Raw genomic sequence first — 24607 nt, forward strand, 5'->3', positions numbered from 1 at the left:
AATATAACTGCACGGGATGATACCACCGCCGACGCGCAAAGCCTATGACCTGTCTAGCTCCTCCTCTATAAAACCCCTCACCTCTTTTGCTCTCGCTCCTCCTCTATAAAACCCCTACACCTTTCGACTCCGATCTTCGTCGGCCATTAGCAGTAGCAAGCAAAATACCAGCATCATCAAGGAGGAGCCAGTGGACAAAGAAACACACACACAGGGAGAGAGATCGATCATGGAGAGATCTCCTCGTCCTCGGACATCTCCTCCTCCTCAGACATCTCCGTCGTCTCCTTCCTCGTCGTCGTCCAATTCCTCCTCGTCGATCTCCAATCCTCCCCGCAAGAGGGCGAGGACCCAGAAGAGCCAGAGCAAGGCCAAGAGGCCCAGGAAGGAGGCGAGCGGGCAGACCAAGGAGGAGGACTCTGCTGATCCTCCCAATGCCACCACCGGGAAGAGGAGCTCCATCTACAGGGGAGTCACCAGGTACTCATCTCGCCATCTGCATGCCTTCCCGTCTCTTCTTGATTGCGAATTGCCTGCGAATCCTTCATTGCCATTTAGTTTGTCAAGAACAATTCTGACTGAAGTGGTTGATCTACAGTCCACAATTGCGCAGAGTATCCATTTTTTGCGGTTCATGATTGCCTTGATTGCGGATCTTCACTTGCATGTTACATTCATCGATTCTGGATCCCAAGCTGTCTGCTCCTCTTTTCACTCCTGATCCTTAGGACCTTGTTGAAGGCGCGGCAACATGCTCCCCGGCCGCCTCTAGAATTCACAACTGTCTCTTTCTTTCTGTTCTTGTTCCACCATATATTATTTTGTAAAAAGAAAAGGTCGTTTTCTGATAGCTAGGAAGTAGGAAGTTAGTTGATCTGCATTACTGCCCACTAGTTTTGATTGAGATGGTCAATTTCTTGGAGTTCTTTTTTTCGTTCTTGTAAGGCAAGTGCTGCAAATTTGTAGATTAATGCTGCTGCTGCTGCTCACCAATATACACGTCGCATTGCATGCGTGTAAACAGGCACAGGTGGACAGGCAGGTTCGAGGCCCATCTCTGGGACAAGCATTGCCTCACCTCGCTCCAGAACAAGAAGAAAGGCAGGCAAGGTGAGCACTACTTCTGGCATCACAAATGCATTTACACTTGCTTGAAGAAACACTGGGTCTCAAAACAAAGGATTTCAAGCATTTTACATAATTATGTGTTCCTTCTGAAAAATGGTTCCTCATCGTTTTTTTCAAAAAGGAAAAAAATAGAAAGTCTAATACGAGGATTGTGCAGTGACACCAATAGAAATCCAAGGCCCTTGTCTTGTGCAAGGATCCTGATACATCTGCCATTAGTATAAAGCTCAGCTTACAGTGCAGCGAATTTTTTAAGGCTGACATTCTGACCAGATTTTCCTGTATCTCCTTTCTTTTTTTTCTGTTATCTTTGGGGGACCTTGCCTGGTGATCTGCATGTGGCTGTGATCTACTGCCTGATGCTACCCCTCAATAGTCTATTTGGGTAAGTCCCACAAGTACTGAATATATCCAAGCTGTCTTGCCACATTCAGTCATGTTACTTGTCGCCAGATCATCTGGTGATCTGCATCCCTGTCTTAATATGAAACCAACTGTGTATTATCTGCAGGGGCTTATGATACTGAGGAGGCAGCTGCTCGTGCGTATGACCTTGCAGCCATCAAGTATTGGGGTCCTGAAACAGTGCTGAATTTCCCTGTAAGTTCCTGCTCCTAGAAAACAGACTGTTCTTACACTGCTAAAAGAATCATCTATAGCTTATGGGGAAATTCGTCACTTCTGGCACCGAAAAAAAAGCCATGTTGCCCATTTAGCAAGAGGCAGGCAGAATGTATCCTATTCCTAGCAAACTTCTGTATTCTCTGCATGACCAAACAACCCAGAGAGTCAAGTGAAAATGGCTCTTTTCTGCTGAATTATGAGCACAATACAACTAGTAACAAAGATGACATTGAGATCAGTGGCCTCACAATTCCTGTCGGTCGGCTTGTTGTAAGTAGATGTAGGACACATAAAAACACAGACAAGACCAGCCTTTAACAATGTGTGGTCGTAAGCAGGAGTAACAGGCCGTCACAGTTTGTTTGTTGTTCGTATGCATATTAGTCATTGAATCAAATTAATTTTGGAGAAGCAAATATGATACATTGCTGATGCAGGTGGACGATTACGCGAGTGAGAGGTCGGAGATGGAGGGGGTATCGCGGGAGGAGTACCTGGCCACCCTCCGCCGCCGGAGCAGTGGCTTCTCTAGGGGCGTCTCCAAGTACAGAGGGGTCGCCAGGTACCAACTAACTAACCATCCAGTCTCAGTGTACTCTATCTCTATTTTTTTAAATACCAGTACAACTCGTAAAAGTACGCACATACTCATACCATCCCGCGCATACATTCACATGACACACACTAAAGACCGGAGATATAGAACTTAAAAATTAACGAAGTCACTGTATATAATCTCATTGTCAATAAGTGTGTTACTTATGACTAAAAGAAAATTCCACCACAGTGATCATAAAACACACCTGGCGAAATCAAGTGCCAAAAATGGAGCCGAATGGGGCCCATACTGGAGTGGAGTGACTCCGGTGGACAGAAACATTTCCTCTGTAGTCAGCTGACACGCCCTAAGACGATGCCCATCTGTAACGTCAGTTGCCAAGTCATACGCCAGCCATGTCATGCATGGCACATGGCTTCTTTCCTGTGTAGTACTGTAAATGATCTCTCTATACACTCTGGATCTGTATTACATGAATCAAATTTATTTACCTGTGTTCATTGTTCAAAGATGCCTTGAATTTCATTGAAATTATAATGATATATTCAATCTGGTATCCTCTTTGATTTTGTCCAGGCATCACCACAATGGAAGGTGGGAGGCTCGGATTGGGCGAGTCTTTGGAAACAAGTACCTGTACTTGGGAACATTCGGTATGGCCTGTGTTCCTGAACACTAGCAGTCCCATGCTCTTTGTTCTTCTTTGAGCAAGCTAGTTTCTACCAAACATTTAAATGCTACCATTGTTTGTTGAAGAATTGTCCAACTTACTCTAGGGGTCACCTAACTTTAACCAAATTTTATGATCCACCTAACTTCTACACAATTCAATGGCTTGTCTTTCTTTGTTCCCCTTCAATGTAGACTCGACACTCCCCTTATTATACTGAGCTACTCAGATATGGGTGATATTAACCACTTTGTAGTTGTTTTTTAAAAGGAAAAAAGGGGGAAAAAGTAATGGGTCTGATCATCCATCAAATCAGATAAGAATATAGAAGCATAATTTTGAAGCATTTTTCCTGGCAAAAAAAAGGTCCTTTTCTTGACTGCTCACTGGATCAAGACCATGACACCAAGATACTACTATCATGTAAGCGATCCCCAGAAGATTAAGAGACTAGAGTCCAGCTTGCCATAAAATACCAGCATAAAACAGGCAAGCTGTTGGCTAATTACCAGCCAAAACGACATGACTTCCAAACTCATGTGACAGGCACGTGATGGGAGTAGTCACCTGCCACGCCACTGCCAGTAGTAGTGATAATAAGATGGTGCCTAGGGATCTCCAATTCCTCATCACTGCCGGCCTTTTCTTTTTTTCACTTAGCTGTGTGACTCAGCACCAGCAACGACCAACCAGTGATCTCTTCACGTGCATCAAGCATGCCCTCTGTCAAAAACTAGATCAAGATTCAAGATCAAGATCCAAACTATACAACTATTTTCACCGCTATTACCATCACAAAAGAGTGAGAGAAATTGGTTAGCTACTTGCAATGAGTACGGACGTGTCCATTCATTGAAACATGTGCAAGTAGCATGCAGGCCACAGTCAGTTAATTCGAACAACCAACCATAGTGTGCAATTAAGTATATACCACTCAACACAAGTGTATCTGGACATCTGATCATCTCATGAATTTAGTATTCTCATACCAGCAAACACACCCGAATCTGCCACTGACCATTTGCCTTATACTCTAAGATGCACTGCACTCTTACAGCACTAATATACTCCATTCGATTGCAAATGTAAGTCGTTTTAGACTTGTGCACAAGGATTAAGAAAGTAGATCAAATTATCTTGTTGCTCTTTATTTATTCTGCATTGGAAAAGATAACTCGTTTATTTGTGAGAGTGGTAGCATTTATTAAACAAGGACAAGACGGAATAAAAGAGAAAAAAATACATAGAAGTTCGAGAATGACTTATATTTAGAGAATAGTTGAGGGGACTAAAATGACCTACATTTGTAATCAGATGGAGTACTAATGAAGATACTTGGGAATTTTTGCAGTTTGCAATTTCCCGAGATATTAGTTAAGTCATCACCATGCCAAAACTTTCATTGTACCAAAACTGCATTGTCTCGGTCTTGACAAGTGATGTGCTCTCATTCAGACAAACTTACCAATGTTCTCTTCTCACAGATACCCAAGAGGAGGCGGCTAAGGCCTATGATCTAGCAGCCATTGAATACCGAGGTGCCAATGCTGTAACCAACTTCGACATTACCTGCTACCTGGACCACCCGCTGTTACAAGCACAGCTCCAACAGGAGCCACAGGTGGTGGCAGCACCGAACGAAGAAGCTCAACCTGACCGGAGTGAAAATATGGACCAAGAGCAATCTTCAAGTGAAGCGAAGACGCCTGACGAGATTGCAAAGCCCCTCGCAGTCAACGACGTCATCGAAGAGAGCTTATGGAGCCCTTGCCTGGATTATGAACTGGATACCATGTCCAGAGCTAACTTCAGCAGCTCCATCAATCTGAGCGAGTGGTTCAACGACACAGCCTTTGAGAGCAACATTGGGTGCCTGTTCGAAGGGTGTTCTGCAGTTGATGAAGGCGGCAAGGATGGTGCAGGCCTCGCAGAATTCAGTTTCTTTGAAGAAGGTGATGATAAGCTGAAGGATGTTTTAGACCTGGAAGAGGGAATACATCCTCCAACAATGATCAGTGTGTGCAATTGATTCGCCTTGTGCTTGAGTGTCTGTGATATCCGAGTAGGTTTTCACTTTTCAGGTGTCCAGTCTTGGGTATACTTAATTGTCTAATGCCATAATGCAAATGCTGCAAAGAAGCTGAACTTCTTGTAGACTGGCTTGGCAAAGTGGGAGATTCTTTGATAGAGCCCCACGGGCCACAGCATTCAACTTGGCATTAGACAAGTGTGTTACTATCCCTTAATTCTTTGAATTTCCTCCAGAGTGGTTCACTAACCTCAAGAGATTGTCTCACTTAGAATAGATTCAACTAATCGCATTCTGATTAGTCTGAAGTGGATTTAATGGTTGTGTAGTATTACAGTTTTACAAGGATGTAATCCTAATAGCTCCAGATTAAAATTCTGGCAGTTGAACTTGATTGATCTGGTGAGTTCGTTTATGAATGCAGAAGGAACATAGCTTTTTTTTTTTTTTTTTACATTCCAATGAAAAGTAATCTTAAGAAGACTTTGTGTAACTTTATTCCATACATATGTGACATGTTTTTGAAAAGCAGATAGTTTTTCCAGAAAATACTTAAATGTAATTTGTTACCCGTTGCCCAAAGACATAAAATGATAATTACAAAAAATGTAGACAGGTACTGTATATGGACTGGAACTTTATATTATAATCAATTTACACAGTATCACATCTTGAATATCCAGTAAAAGAATGAACAACGTATTTAAACAACCTATCAACAGGTAACAGTATCTTTTCCTGTGAAGAACAAACAGGGCTACCTTCTTAACATGCTGAATGATGGCATGTTTTGAATACTACAAATGCCTCCGAGTGTAAGCTCTTGCTCTAACTGAACTCGTGTAGACTTTACAACCTCCTGATAAAATGGAAATAAGGATGACCAACTGAACAAGGTGATCGAATGGGAAATCATTAGTAATGCAGATATTATTATCTGTGGTGAGGAACACTCACATTGAACTCCATATAACTAGCTCGCCTTGCCAGCCACTGAGCATCAAGCATCTGAAATGCTACACAGAAAAGGTTATCGAAAGCGGTATCGTCATCTTCAAGTTGTTGGACAAAGCGAACACCAGCTTTTGTACTCAATTTTCCTACAAAGAGGTGAAAAAGATAATGTGTAGTTTTGCATAGATTACATGCTTATGAACCAAACTCTGAAGGCAGTGGAGAAAAAAATGGATCCGAGTGAAGACTAGAAGAAATTTAGCAGTCATTGCATTCATTTCACCTGATTGTAGATCCAACATTTGCACTAACATATAAGATATGTTTACACCAGCTACTGCAAAAGGATATTCCCATTCAGCTCTCTTGCCATCCACCTTGTGTAATAGCCTATGAAAGGAATCCTGCATGTAATAGCAACTACTGACTATTAAACACAACTGAGTCACCCACTAATGGCCCATCTATAGAGTAAGTGTCCACGGTGAATAGAAACATACTGGGTATTGTCTGGCGAAGTATACTAGATTTTCCAAGGACATGAATCCACCAGCCCTGCAAGCATGATAGTTCAACATAAAAATCATCTTGGTTCACATAACACATGATAATTCGTCATGAAACATCAACACTAGGGAAATGAACCTAAAATCTGTTGCTGGATCGGAGTTCTGCCAGCCCATCTCTTTCCACAGATCTGATTTCAGAGGAGGAGGTTGTCGGTTAGGATAAGCCAACCTCCAAAGTTCTTTCAGAGCATCCTGTAACAGAAAAAATGGTACTTCTAACTTGTACTGACTCTTTGTTCACGAATATCAAGATATTAACGATTTTAATTATATTAATATCACTTTCTAAGGTAGAAAATTAGCATTCACTTGGATTTGATAAGGAAAAGGATGACATAAAGGTAAACTGTATACAGAATGAGAACCTGATGCTTGACAGAGGAGCAGTCATATGGCACATCCAACCTTTGTCTCAACAATCTCAATCTTTGTTCCTAAAAAGTAAGTGAAACTGTCAAAAGCCATAACACAGTGTCAAAACAAAGTTGAGCAATGTAAACACTACTTTAGCAAACCTGAATGAAGTCAAGAATAATATACATAACAATGCTCTCTAGAAAAGATAAAAATTAAGGGAATAATGATTTCTTGATTTCCTTTTTAAACATGCATGTCAGCATCTAAGGGAGAAAGCCAATTGAAAAAGAAAATAACAACACAAGTGACATGGATACGCTGACCTTTTTGTTCATAATTGTAAATAAAGTAAACAAGTACGAACATTTGTTTCGCACACACCTAAAAAAGAATATGTAGATGCAGAGGGCACCAAACATCTAAATATGCACCAACCAACTCATCCAAGAGTTTATGCTACTAGGGGAATACGAGAAATTCTACTCATACTAATAACAAAATATTTCGATGATAATACACTGCTACTTTCTAAACTCTTGCTTTCAATGGAAGGACTCCCTTCCCTTTTTGTTGTACAGTAGTCCAAATGAAAACAGGACTTTTGCAAATTCCGCTGTACCTGTAATGGACTGAGATTAACTGGAATTTGACCATTTTGTGAACTTTGGGAAGCAGAAGAGCAACTGAAGAGTCTTGCTAGCAAAGATCCAAATTCAGAAATAACAATTACTGCATAGAGAGAAGTGGGCTTTTCAGAACAGTGAAACTTCAGAATGGCAGGAGTGACAATAGCAAACACAGCATATTACGCAGACAAGGATGATATAGGCGAACTTAAGCGCAAATGATACATAAATTCTGTAGGTATAACCAAATCCTTAACTAGAAGATCTTCTATACAGAATACAAACTACATTTTCTTATCAAAACCTACACTGTTCCATGATGTCCAAAGCACTAAGAGATAAATGTGAGGAAAATAGATGTTCTCAGAAATAGAATTATCAGCGGCACCCAAGTTATAACTCATACACATTTGGCCAAAGATGAAGAATCTTCCCAGTAGGAGTATGTTCTTTCATATACCTTGGATAACGCTACAACATCTAGCTTTTCTTGGATTAAGGTTTCATGATTTCTCAGATTAAGGTTCCATGATAAATACCTATCTTTCTTGCAGACTGAGCAATAAAAGTTGATAGAAGATGTGCCCAACGAAGGCACTCCTGCCTTTTCCCATCCCAGAATTCTGACCGCGTAGTAGCTTCGTATCTCTTTAAACAAAGTAAAAGAAAGGGCATATAAGAAAACCATGAACTAAAATTTGGTCAATGACACAAGCATTTCAGGAGAAGCTACTAACTTTGGACTTATCTTCTTGAGTATCTACTAGAAGAGGTTCTGTTATGGAATCTGGCATTGTTGTCTCCATATATTTTTCACTTGTTTTATCAGTGTCAGCACTGCAAGGCCTTCTTTTTATAGCTTTTGAGGCCATACTAGCTGGCTGTATGAATCATGCCTGCTGTGAGAGAGATACGGAACAATATCACAAAACTTCACCAGAAACAACTAACCAATAGAGAGCAAGACTAAAAAACATTGCTCCTGGTCAACAAGAATCCCAGGAATATATTAGATTTTATCCTTAAAAAGAAAGGCAAAACCATAGATACTTCTGACAAACAAAACTTGACAGTTCCCAGTAAAGAACAAATTGAATGAACCAAATTTATAGTGAAACTTGCCTGAAAAAGTTCGCAAAATATAGTGCAACGATTCGAGACCAGAAAAGTTTAACTCGAAGAATGGTACAAAACCGAGCAGACCCAATGGCATCGAATTTACGCCCAATTCATCAAAACGATGGGATCAATTTTGACCAACTCGCCGCCACTCGGCTGAACAAAATTAACAACCTAATTGGCCTCAAAGGTGGCAAATTTAGCCTCTGAGCATCGCCTGGAAGGCAGACAATGAGATCAGAATTTAGATCGCCTCCAGCCCTCCGCCAGCGTATCAACCACTTCACACAAAATTTCGCCCCAAGGGAAAAAAAGGGCGGGTAAGTAGCAACATTGCGTCGCACCGCGATTTGCTTACCTCGCGAATCGCCGCGCCGGATGATTGAGATCCGATTCCAGTCAGCAACCCTTCTCATTTCTTCCGCAGGGTGGCGAAGTGGGTGGGGGTGGGGACAGCGCGTGAGATCCGCGTCCGCGGAGGACGACGGTATTTTCCTTTCTTTTAGGGGTGTTCATGCAAACATGTCACGAGACAGACGTGCTAGACTGCTAGTACTATCTACCCCTCCAAGAATTTAAATTTGTATACATGACCATTTCCCTTAGGCACGCACATGGCTTAGTAGGCCATCTCCGATATATATTTTAAAAATTTATTCTCTAAAATATTATTACAATATTATCTAATATTATTATAATATTTTTTAATTTTCTCAGCAGCTACCATATTTCTTACCATCTATTACTTTTCTCCTCTTTTCAGATATATAATCATCATCTGTGAACAATATTTAAGTGAAGAGAAATGTATAACAAATTTGATGTACTCCAGTGCTACAGTGCAGTTGGTGTGCAACACTATAGCACTAGAAGCCACCTCTGCTAGAGTGTATTTGGAGGCAGCAGAGACGAAATTGATTATCGCTATGGTGATAAAGAGGTAAATGCCGTCTCTATTAGAGCTGACCTTAGTCCATCTCCAGCATTATCAGCTTTTACTGATCCACTTTCGTATGTGACTAATGTATCTATTCTTTTGTTGGTTTCATTGGATGGATGAATGCTTTAGCAGCTTCTCTATCTGGTGCTATCGAGATAGGGATACGAGAGGGCATATCTCATATTTAGGTATTTTTTTATCTTTATTACTATTTATAAAGAATGATTATAGGATTAAAAAGAGAATAATTAGATGTAAAAAATAAATAGTCGTTTAAGATGGAAAAAATAAAAAGTATTGTAAGTGTTAATAGATGTTATAATAATATTATATGGGATAAATTTTTAAGTATTTGTTAAAGATAGACTATGATTATTTATTTACATTGATATTTGTGCTGAAAAGGTAAGTAAAAAATAATAGAGTTGAAATCAACTAATGAATGAGTAGTATAAGACGAGACATGAACAGTTGAGATAACCCGTGCTTACACGAGTGCATGCGGAGTTTGCATTTTCCGGCTTGGAGCCTTGGACGGCTGCTGCTCACCGGCGAATTGGCAACCACCGTTGGATCATGCCGCGGATGCCACCTACCGGTTCCCGCCACAACGCCCCAGGCATGGTGCTCCTCCCTCTCCTCCTCCTCCTCCGCTTCGTTGCCTCCTCCTCCGCCACCGCCTCATCTCGTTCTCCGGCCACCGCCCTCTTCGTCCTTGGTGATTCCACCGTCAGCTGCGCCGCTACCACCCTCCCCATCAACCTCACCTCCCCCTCTCTCTCCGGTCTGTGCCTCTTCCCCTCCAGCCGCCGCTTCCTCCCCGACCTCCTCGCCGCCAAGATGGGCCTCCCTCCGCCGCCCCACATCTCCACCCTCAACGGCACCGCGGACGCCGTGTCCAGGGGCGTCAACTTCGGCGGCCAGTACGGCGAGGGAGGGGTCTTCCGCATGGGCGCCGTCGGCCAGCAGCTCCGCCTGGCCGCCGAGACGCTGCAGGTGCTGCAACTCGAGGCCGCCACGCCGCGGGACGCGTCTGCTGCCGCAGAGGGCGCGGTGTTCGTCATGTCCTTCGGCACCGATGCCTACGCGCGGCTGCTCGCACGCGGACCCGAGGCCGACGCCGCCGCGCCAAAGCACGGCCGCCGCGGGTTCGGACGCCTCCTCGCCGACCGCATCGCCCGCACCGTCTCAGTGTTGCGACTACCCCCAAATCTTCGCATCCATAATTCACAAAGCATACAAGAAGAAGCTAAGCATGCTTCGCCGACGTGCAGGAGCTGTATGAGGCGGACGTGAGGAGGGTGGCGGTGATGGGGGTGGCGCCGCTGGGGTGCGCGCCGCGCGTCATGTGGGAGGGGATGCACCTTCTGGACGGCCGCAGCTGCGTGGAGGAGGCGAACGAGCTGATCCAGGGGTACAACGCCAGGCTCGCCGCTCAGCTGGACGACCTGCGGCCGCAGCTGCCTGGCGCCGACATTGTGTTCTGCGACGTTTACAAGGGGATGATTGAGATCATCTCCAATCCCGGCAGATACGGTAAGGATGAAATCTTTCCACTGCACTTTCAGTTGCTTCAGAGAACAGAATGGGCCTCAATTGTGCTGGTCTTCAGTCATGTGATGAAGAATTTCAAATTTCAGATTAAGGAAACTGCATTCTGCATTTTGGATATTGCATTCACGACCTTTTACTTCAGTCATGTGCGATGAAGAATTTCAAATTTCATATTAAGGAAACTGCATTCTGCATTCTGGACATTGTATGCACAACCTTTTACTTTTATGCATAGCTATCAGCAAGGCACAAAAATAGAGTGCCGAATCGATCACTGACAAAAACTAGTGGGTGACAAAGATCAAATTCCAACATATTGTTCTAGGTTACTTAGTAGCACACTCTCCATCCTCACCATGCATTCTTAATTCTGGCTAATGTTATGCTCTGCAGCATGCACAACTAGCCTACTGCGGTCAGCAGTCACGGTGGCCGATCATAAGATTCTTAGCCGATTTTAGCATACAGCGATGTGGTTTCTGCAAGCCTGTAACTAGGTTTTTGCATACATTCTTCAGACTTTTGTTACTCCTACGAATATGTCACACCTGATTTTTAAGAGAACAAACTAGATGTATTTACATATATATTAGGATCAAATTTTCATACATACAGTGATTTTATAAGTGATAATATAACAGTGTCATTAAATAACAATAAGATTCATTACAAAAGGACCCGTAGGTCTTAAAGAAAATACTACGATAACTTCCAGCAATAGCAGGTCTTTCATCCATCAACACGCGTTGTCCGGGGGAGCGCCAGCCTACGACATGGTCTTCAGGTCGACATCTTCTCTCGCCTAGAACTCAGCTCCATCGCCCGGGATGTCTTCAAAATCCTCACATTCTAAGCAGCATCAAGAGGTTGGAAGAAAACAAACGTGAGTACTCAGCAAGTGTGGAAAAATATGACATGAAGGCTTAAGATAAGGCTTGACTCTGGTTTACTGCATCTATGACATCCTAATCTAGGACTCAAAATGACATATCAATCCTATTTACTTTGTGTGGTGACACCAACATTAAAGTAACAGCTCATTGAATTCCATCTGACTACTAAACTCACCAGATATCTCATATCCTGCTACCAACTCATCGGGGTTCCACCACCCGACTATCCAAAACCAACCATCCAAGGTCCCCACTAATTATGAAGAAGTCCAAGCCTGCTCTTGACTGTGAGCACCACTGATCGATCAGTTTTATACTCTGCAGAGTTTGCACATTTTACCCACGAGTCGTGATTCCTGTTTTGCTTCACACTTCCGGGGTGTAGAGCCGGGGTCTCACTACAAGGCCTTTACAAAGCGCCTTCAAATCCATATGCTCCCACTAAGGTTTCACCGCTAACAGGAATTTCATCCACTGCAGAGGCCCCTCTTGTGCCACTCAACCGTTCACTGGTGCGTACAGAATAAGGAGAGCATCTAATTAATTAGCCAGGCTGTACCCATATAAGCCTCGTGATTGCGTTGTTATGCCGGGTTACAGGCTTCACAAACCGGTCCTTAGGATCTACAGCAGGTACTTGCACATCACCCAATGCGCACACAACATCCATACCATTCAAACCAACCTGCCTAGATCCCTATAATTAAAGTTGCTACAAAAATTACCAAAACCGGTTCATATTGCATAGAACATTATTCAGATTAATATTTAAACCACCTGACTTGACAGCACAACTAAGCATTTCTACCCTTGACACTTAAACTATAACATAGATGACAAGGACAATAGGGAAAAATACTAGTAAACCCTAAACAGGGGATTCATATTGACCAGCATGCATCTAGAAAAATAAAAGCTACACTTTCCTACAATAGGATCAAAGTGATCAAGGACACTTGCCTTCAACCGCTGGTTATTCAAACTCCTCGAACGTCTTGTCCTGCAGGTTCACATGCTGCTCGTCTCCTATAGCAATCGCGCACACTGGAAACAAACAAACACAAACCTCTAAGAACAGTATACAAAACAGTAGCAATGCACTATAAAAAGATTACTAACGGATAGTGCTCGCTGCTACGATCGCGGGAGCACAAGAATCGTCTAAATCGGAGCTCGTATGAAAAAGTTGTGAGAGTTTTAAGCTACATGGGCTTTTCTGAAAAAGTACTAGGGCTAAATTGTAAAAATAGAAAGTTACAGGGACTTATTTGTAAAATTTAGAGATCTATTTGTAATTATATAAAAGTTCAGGGGCTAAAAGTAAATAATAGTACTAACCAGGGGCATAACTATGAAAATAGAAAAGTTTAGGGGCCTATATGTAAAATTACCTAATTTCAGAGAATAAAGGAATTATTTTTTATTGAAAATCCTAATTATTGTGTCAGCAGGCTGATTGGGCTCGGGTGTGCTGACGTGGCATGACACGTGGGTATGGACGTTGAGGTGGCTGATGACTTGGCACTAGCGCTGACTGGATTAAGAGCATTTAAATCTAGGGTGCATGATCTAGATTGGACGACTGAGATTTAAAACGCGAAGGGGTATCTGGGCTTCTAATCTCGACCGCACGCGATACATCGGACATCCGACGACAATTGGGGGAGAATGGGCTGCCGGCGGCGGTGGGAACACGGCGGCGCCGCCTCGGATATCGTCGAAAAACGGCGAAAACCTCGTCGTCGAGCACGATTCACGATGACGAGCGGCTGGGGAGAAAGAGGAGCGGACGATGAACCCGTTTTGGCGCATACCTTCGGCGGCAGGGCATGGGAAGGTGGTCGACGGCGGTGAAGGCGACGAAGGCGCTCAGGTTGACGTCGGGGAGGCGCTTCGGTGGCCGAAAGGCAGCGAGAAGGAGTCGGCGGCCTTGCTCTCGAGCCTGCGAAGCCGGGGAACCCATTGGCGAGGGCGGAGCGGCACCAGAGCGGCAGCGACGCGAGCTCGGGGGTGTGCGGCAATAGCGCTGGGCGGCGGCAGCTAGGGCTGTAAAAATTGATGGAAAAGGAGGGGGGAAACGTGCACATATAGAGAGGAGGGGATGGATAAGCGCGTGGAGAACGGATTTTGTTGGCGATCTGTTGGGATTCGGGTTCGGGGAGACGGCGCTCGAGCTCGAATCAGACTCGGCCGACGCGGCGCGGCGATGATGGCGAAGCTGACAAGTGAGCCCGGCGAAACGGCGTCACAGAATAGCATATAGAACTATTTGTTCAGAAGTTCCTACAAGCCATACGGCGTATATCAAAACTTTTATCTTTTGTTTTGTGTGAATTGTTCGAATAAGTTACATGTTTAGAACATCTTTTTACTGGAACAGCCATTGAAACTATCCTCCGTCGATCAATATAATTATCTTTTGAAGATTTTTACGGTACACTTAAATGAGTGCATGCCGTCCATTTTCTTCATCTGGTGGTTTAGATTGACCCAATGATACCCTATCGCCCACCAGTATCATGGGTATCATAAGGGTAGGATTGGAAACAAAAAAACTATGATAAACTTGTAAATTATATGTTTAATTAGTGAAGGTTAAAATGTTAGTTTATTCCTCGGATAAGCTTTCACTTGTTCTGTTCATTTCATTTATTAGGGTTTTCACCCTCCGTCGACTGGTATAGGTGACGAAGGTCTGAAATACGGTTAGTCAATGACGTAATTACCCCTAAGGGTACCAAGATAATTACAATAATACCTACTAAAATAGACGGTTGGATCACAACAATGATATTCTCCACCATTTAGTATCATAGTGTACTGTAAATGTTCTCTATCTTTTAGGTATCTCGCATGCTCTATTTCTACCTACTCGGTACTTACAACCAAAAAGAGTATACTCGGCACTAGAAACACTTGCAGCATACATGAAAGGGATGCGGCCTTGTTCAGTTCTCATAAGTTAATCCGGTAGTGACAGTTTCATGTTTAAGTCTATTTCTGAAGCCTTACCTGTTCCATTGTTAATATAGCTGAAGATAAAAAGTTCAGTTCTCCATAATTCATATATATTGGATCCACACGTACGGAACTGCGTCTTCAGAACTTAGGTTGCTCTTGATAGAACTGTTATGGCTTTATTTATTATGCTCCATTGTGGAACGTTGTCTTCCATTTTTCCATGGGCAAGTGGTACTCATGGTATCCCTACTAAATACACACTTTTTCTATCTCGGTTTCTTCTTTTGTGCTTACTTGTATCAAGCCCCAAATTGAAGTAAAAGAAAGAAGCCCCAAAATCACGTTTTATTTCCCCAAAGAAACTGAATCCTCACAGTTTCTTAACAATTGTTAGTAATAAATAACAAAGTGTACAACAACAATAAAAAAATCCTGGTAAAAAGCTCTTTTTTCTTCTTTAAAAAAAATGGAACTAGGGTGTCAACCTGGCTGCTGAAGTATCAATTTTTTTCCAAACGTGATCGCCTACGTGCCACTGGAAATTCATTCCGATTGCTCTTATCTCTTGTACTTACAAATATTTCTAAATAAATCGGTGTTTCCGTCATATGAACATTGTTTTGTATAAAAGAACTAACAATCCAAAACCGGGGTTTTTCTGTTGAAAATGAAAGGTATCTGAATTCGGTGTGTGATTGCTGATGACTGATTGGCAAATAAAGGAATCAGCCATGAATGGTGTTGCTGGTGGTGCAGGATTTGAAGAGGCGAGGGAGGCATGCTGCGGGCTGGGGCCTTTCAAGGGGACGATGGGGTGCTTCAGCAAGGAGATGGCGTGCCGCACGCCGGAGAGGCACGTGTGGTGGGATCTGTACAGCCCCACGGAGGCCGTCGACTCCCTCGTCGCAAACTGGTCGTGGTCACCGCCGCCGGGCTCCGGCTCCGACGTGATGAGCATCTGCAGTCCCATCACTCTGCAGCAGCTGGCTTCGATGCTGTAAGATGCGGGACTGGTTAGTGGCAATGCTTGGTTTCTCCTAAATGACTGGAATGGTCTGGTAGCTAGCTATCTGATTGAGCTGCATGATTAATATTTGTAGGTTAAGCTACAAATCATTAATCTTGTGGTGCGTGATTTGCCAAGCTTGGATGTTGGCACCTAATGAACATTGCGACAAGATCACGAAACTGGCGTCGGTGTCACGGTTCACTGGCTGCTGCTACAGTATATGATTCCGTTGGACTCGTATGAAAGCATGCGCATGCAGCTCCTAGCTTATCACCGGCGTCAGTGCAATGGTTCTGATCTGGCCGCTATGATTTCTGTTCCGGTGTATTTGTATTCAAGCAGCTCCTTATCAAGTAGACTAAATGTAGCTGGATCGTAAACGAGAAAAAAGGCATCTCCATGCCTATCAATGTTCCGTCGTCAGCAAACGAAAATCAGTCGTCGTCATTAGCGGCTTAGCTAGCTAGCTGCCGTCACGGCCGCGGTCACAAAGCCGATCGATGGACGGGAAAATAATCCAGGCCAGGGGTGCATGTCGTGGAACACGCCGGCCGAGCGAGCCTTGCCGGCGATCGACCGATCGTTCGTGTGCATGGATGCCTAGTAGCTAGATAACTCTCCGAAACAGCTAGTGACCGGACCGGGTGCCGGCCGGCCGGCCGGCCTGGCACATGTGCGCGGGCGTCGCCGGCCGGCCGTCGGGTGCGTGGTCCATGGATCCCGCCGCCGACCGCCGTGAATGCATGGGACGCTCATGTCCACTTGGTGTTTAGTAGGCATGCATGCTGCATGATGATCATTAATTATTCATTAAGAACGATGGATAATTAATTATTCAACTGGAGTATATTGGCGCGGTGGGCTACCCGCGCCACAACCCCTCACGATTCCATCCATCGGCTGCTGCGTTTTTTTAAAGGAGGCGGCTCACATCTGCACGTCCGTCCGCACAGCCTTCATTAGGAAACAAAGTCTGATTAGAAGCCTTTGTAATCATGCCACGTATCTAAAGTAGTAGCCCTCGCGCGAACTCCCAACCCTGATGCGCATGCGCTTAGGTCCCGGGCCCACAACGTCTCCCAACCCCACACACCACCTCCTGGAGCAAGACTCTGTGGCGACTCTCGTTTCCGGATCGCCATTGCCACACACCAGAAAGAAACAAAAATGCTTCATAAAAAACGAGCCCTTAATGTTGATAAACTTTAGATATGAACATATATTTGCTAAAAAAATGCATATCTGAGAAGAGATAGAAAAATTGCCCATATAAATATATATGTACCAATTTGGATATAGCAAGATGTTGCTAGTTTTGATCCCCTAGTGCTATGCATCACATGTTAACATTAAAAGTTGCTTCCCTAACAACACAACACATTGATACAGTAGATATGTTTTTCATCTCTTTATCAAGACAAATTGTCCTAATTCATATGCATGATAGATTAACATACAAATTTTCACACCACATAAATTTGGACACAAGTTTAAAAGGCTACCTCATATATTTCTAACCATATATCTGCAAATATTTACATATCTAACCTCTACTACACATAGTAATACTTTAATTTCTAGATAATGCTGTCACAATGCTAGTAACTACCATGGAACACTGCCATAATAGAAAGTCTACAAACAATATTTTACAAACCTGAGATGATAGACTTGGTTTGACCTTTAATGCAACAAATCTCTCAATGTCTTCCGTCTTTCCAAAGTAATGATTCCTGAATAATAGAGTGATCCCCTTGCTTAATCCGAAACAGATATAGCGAACAAGAAAAAAAAAATAGTGCCCCTATTGAATAAAAAAACCCACCCTCAAATTGTTGCTAAACTTGATTTGCAAACAAAATATAAATGCAGAAGAAAAGCCTCACATACTTTAAGTTTTCCGAAGGTGCTATCTATATTAGTATCAAACTTAATAACCTTATCAATCAGTGTCTTTTTCCAAGCTGCAACTCTTAGTAGACCACCAGGAATTTAAACATTTGGAACATCCAATGGGTCGAGATACAATACATGTATAGATGAATAAAAAACATGCAATCATTAAAAAAAATGTGATTAGCAAAAAAGAGCAAAAATATACTAAATGATAATGCTTATACAATTAAGATAGGCTTACCGCAATAAAGAAGAGGCAACTTTTGACAGAATTCCTGGTCTGCATTTTATGTACAGAAGTTTTCAGTGAATCTAGCACAAACTGATACCAATTGAGCTCCATAACTTTTGATAAATCACACAATATAGGATAACACTTTGGGTTAATGAACAGACAAGTGGTTGAACACAAGAATATTGACACAACCAACATAAGCCAAGACCTAAGGTAATCCTCATCTGTATTCTTATTGTCTCGAAGTCTTTTTACAATTGTTTTGATCTGAGGTGCCACCCCATCATCAATTTTGTATTCCTGATGAATGAAATTGATGGCTTCAACTTCGAAGTCATAGATCATCTTATTCTCTTCCCTTGGCAAGCCCAAAATCTTATGAATTGTTTCTGCTGCAACACTCACCCTCCCTCTCCCAGGTATCACAAGTTCGCTTGTTTCAAGTTGGAAATTCCTTACTACCCAATTGGTGAGATCAACAGGCAACACACTGGTTCCAATATTAAGCAACCCACTAAACTCAACGCCTTCTATCATGTTTTGCTGCTCAAGTGACATAGTTTTGTACAATGTAATAAGTCTTGCTGGTGAAGCTCTATTTCTAGCACCCTAAATTAAAATAAAGGAGAGCAAAAAAAAAAATCTATGGTTTGGTTACTAAAATGCATAATCAGTGTGCATGCATAAAACATATCAGTAAAAAAACTTGCAGCATTAGTGCTTTGTAAATAAAAAAGTTGCATAATGGATGAATAAAACTGCATAATGATTATAATAGAATTCCTTCCAGATTTTATAGAACTTGCTTTTTCATATTTTCAGAAAAATGCATTCTGAACACTGTTCATAACTACTTTTACTAGCTTCATCCCTATAGTTTGCCATAAAAAGAATAGAGCAGCTACTAATCACCTGGCCTATATTTTGGATAACAAGCATGCACAAATGCGTGATCCGAAGCAGAAGAAAAAAAATGCTCTATCCCTGCTGCATCCATACTGCATATGCACAAATGCACATGGCATACATATATTTCCTTAGATAGTTAGATGGGTTAGTGATGCTATGTTTTGGGTAACAAGCATTAGGGAAGAAAAACTGCATCATGGTTTGGAACTAGTTGCTTTTATATTTGATAAAACTTACTTATAATATTTACACAAATCGTAAAAATGGGGAAATATCATAAAAAGGAATAAAAAAAGTTAGATGTACATACCCATAATTGCGCTTCCCAACATGATTGCTACGCAAAGAAGATGAAACATCCTTTTTCTTCCCATTTATTCTTGTCATTTCCTAATAAACAATGACAACGCATAAGCTTGTGACCGGCAACATGCTATCAATATCTAGTAGATGAAGCTATCAATATCTAGTAGGCTAAGAAGAAATCAAAAAAATTCCAGCAACCGAAGAGAAAACAAGTGCTGAACTTAGATCATGTGGATTGTGTGCCTCAAATTAACTATCCTAACCAATCAACATTTAAATTTAAAATTTAGACCATTTAATCCACAAATCATCAATGCAATGCTTAAGCAATATTTTATTATTATTGAGGCAAGTTCTATTTTAATGCCAAGTATTTTCTCCTTAGAGATTAGATGACTTGGTATCAGTTTATCACGTGTAAAACAATGATTATGTGAATCATTAATTGCAACTGAATATTGTTGTATCTTGTTATATTGCAATCAAATATTTAGTATACAAAAATTCAGAAATGTGTGGCCTCTTTTGTGGATGTTCTACAAACGGATCACACATAAAAACAATGATGTTAGAAATTTGAGGGGGAAACTCAACTTTAAATAGGTACATAGCTTACCACTTTTCTTGAATTATGACAAACAACATTGGTGACGAAGGAGTCCGTCATGGCGGGCGCCGCCATGAACCCCCGACTGTGGGGAGTGCCGATAACTCAGTGGGCACGCCTCCGCGTGCGAGCAGGAGCATCTGCCCGCTGCTAGGCCTCGCCAGCGTCGCCACGAGGGGACATCCCACCTTGCCATCACCTACCACGATGGAGTCATGCTGCTCGACCGCCGGCAGAGGAGGATGCGAAGGCGTGCAGAGATTGCGGCTATGGCGGAAAGGCGACGACTGGAGTCTGACAGCGGTAGTGGAGTGTTCATCGGCGTTTTAGTTGTGTGTAGTCGATCATTTCAAATTTGAGCTATAAATTACTTTTTATGTATTGAGTTTAGATATTGAAAATAGTATAGATAAATTTGTCTCAAAACGTGCTTTCATAATAATATATTTTTGCTATATTTTATCAATATATTAAAAAAATACTAGTGCCGAATCGAACACTGACAAAAACTAGTATTCACAACCTTTTACTTTTATGCATAGCTATCAGCAAGGCACAAAAATATAGTGCCGAATCGAACACTGACAAAAACTAGTATTCACAACATTTTGGACATTGTATTCACAACCTTTTACTTTTATGCATAGCTATCAGCAAGGCACAAAAATATAGTGCCGAATCGAACACTGACAAAAACTAGTGGGTGACAAAGATCAAATTCCAACATATTGTTCGAGGTTACTTAGTAGCACACTCTCCATCCTCACCATGCATGCTTAATTCTGGCTAATGTAATGCTCTGCAGCATTCGCATCTAGCCTACTGCGGTCAGCAGTCACGGTGGCCGATCATAAGATTCTTAGCCGATTTTAGCATACAGCGATGTGGTTTCTGGCTCATCAATAAGCATGTGCTGCAAGCCTGTAACTAGGTTTTTGCATACATTCTTCAGACTTTTGTTACTCCTACGAATAGCATATATAACTATTTGTTCAGAAGTTCCTACAAGCCATACGGCGTAGTTTCAATATCAAAACTTTTATCTTTTGTTTTGTGTGAATCTGTTAGAATAAGTTACATGTTTAGAACATCATTTTACTGGAACAGCCATTGAAACTATCCTCCGTCGATCAATATAATTGTCTTTTAGGTATCTCGCATGCTCTATTTCTGTATACTCGGTACTTACAACCAAAAAAAGTATAGTCGGCACTAGAAACACTTGCAGCATACATGAAAGGGATACGACCTTGTTCAGTGCTCATAAGTTAATCTGGTAGTGACAGTCCCATGTTTAAGTCTATTTCTGAAGCCTTACCTGTTCCATTGTTAATATAGCTGAAGATAAAAAGTTCAGTTCTCCATAATTCATATATATTGGATCCACACGTACGGAACTGCGTCTTCAGAACTTAGGTTGCTCTTGATAGAACTGTTATGGCTTTATTTATTATGCTCCATTGTGGAACGTTGTCTTCCATTTTTCCATGGGCAAGTGGTACTCATGGTATCCCTACTAAATACACACTTTTTCTATCTCGGTTTCTTCTTTTGTGCTTACTTGTATCAAGCCCCAAATTGAAGTAAAAGAAAGAAGCCCCAAAATCACGTTTTATTTCCCCAAAGAAACTGAATCCTCACAGTTTCTTAACAATTGTTAGTAATAAATAACAAAGTGTACAACAACAATAAAAAAATCCTGGTAAAAAGCTCTTTTTTCTTCTTTAAAAAAAATGGAACTAGGGTGTCAACCTGGCTGCTGAAGTATCAATTTTTTTCCAAACGTGATCGCCTACGTGCCACTGGAAATTCATTCCGATTGCTCTTATCTCTTGTACTTACAAATATTTCTAAATAAATCGGTGTTTCCGTCATATGAACATTGTTTTGTATAAAAGAACTAACAATCCAAAACCGGGGTTTTTCTGTTGAAAATGAAAGGTATCTGAATTCGGTGTGTGATTGCTGATGACTGATTGGCAAATAAAGGAATCAGCCATGAATGGTGTTGCTGGTGGTGCAGGATTTGAAGAGGCGAGGGAGGCATGCTGCGGGCTGGGGCCTTTCAAGGGGACGATGGGGTGCTTCAGCAAGGAGATGGCGTGCCGCACGCCGGAGAGGCACGTGTGGTGGGATCTGTACAGCCCCACGGAGGCCGTCGACTCCCTCGTCGCAAACTGGTCGTGGTCACCGCCGCCGGGCTCCGGCTCCGACGTGATGAGCATCTGCAGTCCCATCACTCTGCAGCAGCTGGCTTCGATGCTGTAAGATGCGGGACTGGTTAGTGGCAATGCTTGGTTTCTCCTAAATGACTGGAATGGTCTGGTAGCTAGCTATCTGATTGAGCTGCATGATTAATATTTGTAGGTTAAGCTACAAATCATTAATCTTGTGGTGCGTGATTTGCCAAGCTTGGATGTTGGCACCTAATGAACATTGCGACAAGATCACGAAACTGGCGTCGGTGTCACGGTTCACTGGCTGCTGCTACAGTATATGATTCCGTTGGACTCGTATGAAAGCATGCGCATGCAGCTCCTAGCTTATCACCGGCGTCAGTGCAATGGTTCTGATCTGGCCGCTATGATTTCTGTTCCGGTGTATTTGTATTCAAGCAGCTCCTTATCAAGTAGACTAAATGTAGCTGGATCGTAAACGAGAAAAAAGGCATCTCCATGCCTATCAATGTTCCGTCGTCAGCAAACGAAAATCAGTCGTCGTCATTAGCGGCTTAGCTAGCTAGCTGCCGTCACGGCCGCGGTCACAAAGCCGATCGATGGACGGGAAAATAATCCAGGCCAGGGGTGCATGTCGTGGAACACGCCGGCCGAGCGAGCCTTGCCGGCGATCGACCGATCGTTCGTGTGCATGGATGCCTAGTAGCTAGATAACTCTCCGAAACAGCTAGTGACCGGACCGGGTGCCGGCCGGCCGGCCGGCCTGGCACATGTGCGCGGGCGTCGCCGGCCGGCCGTCGGGTGCGTGGTCCATGGATCCCGCCGCCGACCGCCGTGAATGCATGGGACGCTCATGTCCACTTGGTGTTTAGTAGGCATGCATGCTGCATGATGATCATTAATTATTCATTAAGAACGATGGATAATTAATTATTCAACTGGAGTATATTGGCGCGGTGGGCTACCCGCGCCACAACCCCTCACGATTCCATCCATCGGCTGCTGCGTTTTTTTAAAGGAGGCGGCTCACATCTGCACGTCCGTCCGCACAGCCTTCATTAGGAAACAAAGTCTGATTAGAAGCCTTTGTAATCATGCCACGTATCTAAAGTAGTAGCCCTCGCGCGAACTCCCAACCCTGATGCGCATGCGCTTAGGTCCCGGGCCCACAACGTCTCCCAACCCCACACACCACCTCCTGGAGCAAGACTCTGTGGCGACTCTCGTTTCCGGATCGCCATTGCCACACACCAGAAAGAAGCAAAAATGCTTCATAAAAAACGAGCCCTTAATGTTGATAAACTTTAGATATGAACATATATTTGCTAAAAAAATGCATATCTGAGAAGAGACAGAAAAATTGCCCATATACGTATATATGTACCAGTTTGGATATAGCAAGATGTTGCTAGTTTTGATCCCCTATGCTATGCATCACAGGTTAACATTAAAATCTGCTTCCCCAACAACACAACACATTGATACAGTAGATATGTTTTTCATCTCTTTATCAAGACAAATTGTCCTAATTCATATGCATGATAGATTAACATACAAGTTTCCACACCACATAAATCTGGACACAAGTTTAAAATGCTACCTCACGTATTTCTAACCATATATCTGCAAATATTTACATATCTAACCTCTACTACACATAGTAATACTTTAATTTCTAGATAATACTGTCACAATGCTAGTAACTACCATAGAACACTGCCATAATAGAAAGTCTACAAACAATATTTTACAAACCTGAAATGATAGACTTGGTTTGACCTTTGATGCAACAAATCTCTCAATATCTTCCGTCTTTCCAAAGTAATGATTCCTGAATAATAAAGTGATCTCCTTGCTTAATCTGAAACAGATATAGTGAACAAGAAAAAAAAACAATGCCCCTATTGAATAAAAAAACTCACCCTCAAACTGTTGTTAAACTTGATTTGCAAACAAAATATAAATGCAGAAGAAAAGCCTCACATACTTTAAGTTTTCCGAAGGTGCCATCTATATTAGTATCAAGCTTAATAACCTTATCAATCAGTACCTTTTTCCAAGCTGCAACTCTTAGCAGACCACCAGGAATTTAAATATTTGGAACATCCAATGGGTCGAGATACAATACATGTACAGATGAATAAAAAACATGCAATCATTAAAAAAAATGTGATTAGCAAAAAAGAGCAAAAATATACTAAATGATAATGCTTATACAATTAAGATAGGCTTACCGCAATAAAGAAGAGGCAACCTTTGACAGAATTCCTAGTCTGCATTTCATATACAGAAGTTTTCAGTGAATCTAGCACAAACTGATACCAATTGAGCTCCATGACTTTTGATAAATCACACAATACAGGATAACACTTTGGGTTAATGAACAGACAAGTGGTTAGACACAAGAATATGGACACAACCAACATAAGCCAAGACCTAAGGTAATCCTCATCTATATTCTTATTGTCTCGAAGTCTTTTTCATA

The 24607-nt window shown here is 42.3% G+C and overlaps 3 protein-coding genes across 5 annotated transcripts; 2 read left to right on the forward strand and 1 right to left on the reverse strand.

Moving 5' to 3' along the window:
* The first annotated feature begins 63 nt into the window (after window positions 1–63).
* On the forward strand, window positions 64–5457 carry LOC133906421 (AP2-like ethylene-responsive transcription factor At1g79700). Its single transcript, XM_062348316.1, has 7 exons — window positions 64–480; window positions 1025–1110; window positions 1505–1513; window positions 1640–1728; window positions 2190–2314; window positions 2888–2964; window positions 4466–5457. The coding sequence occupies exons 1-7, from the start codon at window positions 230–232 to the stop codon at window positions 5008–5010; spliced, it is 1182 nt and encodes a 393-aa protein (XP_062204300.1). The 5' UTR covers window positions 64–229; the 3' UTR covers window positions 5011–5457.
* LOC133906423 (uncharacterized) lies at window positions 3677–9105 on the reverse strand. Of its 3 annotated transcripts, none has more exons than XM_062348318.1 (11): window positions 8994–9105; window positions 8254–8412; window positions 8056–8164; window positions 7510–7619; window positions 6899–6967; window positions 6610–6725; window positions 6465–6519; window positions 6248–6368; window positions 5968–6110; window positions 5772–5869; window positions 3677–3704 (listed from the first exon to the last, which is right to left on the reverse strand). In XM_062348318.1, exons 2-11 carry the CDS (start codon window positions 8386–8388, stop codon window positions 3692–3694), a joined length of 969 nt encoding a protein of 322 aa, XP_062204302.1. In that variant the 5' UTR covers window positions 8389–8412; window positions 8994–9105; the 3' UTR covers window positions 3677–3691. The 3 variants fall into 3 exon arrangements, with proteins under 3 accessions (XP_062204302.1, XP_062204301.1, XP_062204303.1); XM_062348317.1 differs by having other exon boundaries at window positions 8254–8415; XM_062348319.1 differs by lacking the exon at window positions 3677–3704 and having other exon boundaries at window positions 5631–5869; window positions 8254–8415.
* Window positions 9106–10081: 976 nt separating this feature from the next.
* On the forward strand, window positions 10082–15984 carry LOC133906714 (GDSL esterase/lipase At1g71250-like). Its single transcript, XM_062348688.1, has 3 exons — window positions 10082–10766; window positions 10850–11111; window positions 15740–15984. The coding sequence occupies exons 1-3, from the start codon at window positions 10152–10154 to the stop codon at window positions 15982–15984; spliced, it is 1122 nt and encodes a 373-aa protein (XP_062204672.1). The 5' UTR covers window positions 10082–10151.
* Window positions 15985–24607: the final 8623 nt, after the last annotated feature.

The sequence above is a fragment of the Phragmites australis genome, chromosome 23 (assembly GCF_958298935.1).
Source record: "Phragmites australis chromosome 23, lpPhrAust1.1, whole genome shotgun sequence".
NCBI classification, from domain to species: Eukaryota; Viridiplantae; Streptophyta; class Magnoliopsida; order Poales; family Poaceae; genus Phragmites; species Phragmites australis.

Excerpts from the sequence above, each read along its gene's own strand:
- LOC133906421 (XM_062348316.1), top strand. The coding sequence starts at position 230 with ATGGAGAGATCTCCTCGTCCTCGGACATCTCCTCCTCCTCAGACATCT. Across the intron at positions 1,729-2,189 it reads AAACAGTGCTGAATTTCCCT|GTGGACGATTACGCGAGTGA; the intron begins GTAAGTTCCTGC and ends TTGCTGATGCAG. Across the intron at positions 2,965-4,465 it reads CCTGTACTTGGGAACATTCG|ATACCCAAGAGGAGGCGGCT; the intron begins GTATGGCCTGTG and ends CTCTTCTCACAG.
- LOC133906423 (XM_062348318.1), bottom strand. The coding sequence starts at position 8,388 with ATGGCCTCAAAAGCTATAAAAAGAAGGCCTTGCAGTGCTGACACTGAT. Across the intron at positions 8,165-8,253 it reads CTCAAGAAGATAAGTCCAAA|AGATACGAAGCTACTACGCG; the intron begins GTTAGTAGCTTC and ends CTTTGTTTAAAG. Across the intron at positions 6,369-6,464 it reads ACTTCGCCAGACAATACCCA|GATTCCTTTCATAGGCTATT; the intron begins GTATGTTTCTAT and ends TATTACATGCAG.
- LOC133906714 (XM_062348688.1), top strand. The coding sequence starts at position 10,152 with ATGCCGCGGATGCCACCTACCGGTTCCCGCCACAACGCCCCAGGCATG. Across the intron at positions 10,767-10,849 it reads GCATCGCCCGCACCGTCTCA|GAGCTGTATGAGGCGGACGT; the intron begins GTGTTGCGACTA and ends GCCGACGTGCAG. Across the intron at positions 11,112-15,739 it reads CTCCAATCCCGGCAGATACG|GATTTGAAGAGGCGAGGGAG; the intron begins GTAAGGATGAAA and ends CTGGTGGTGCAG.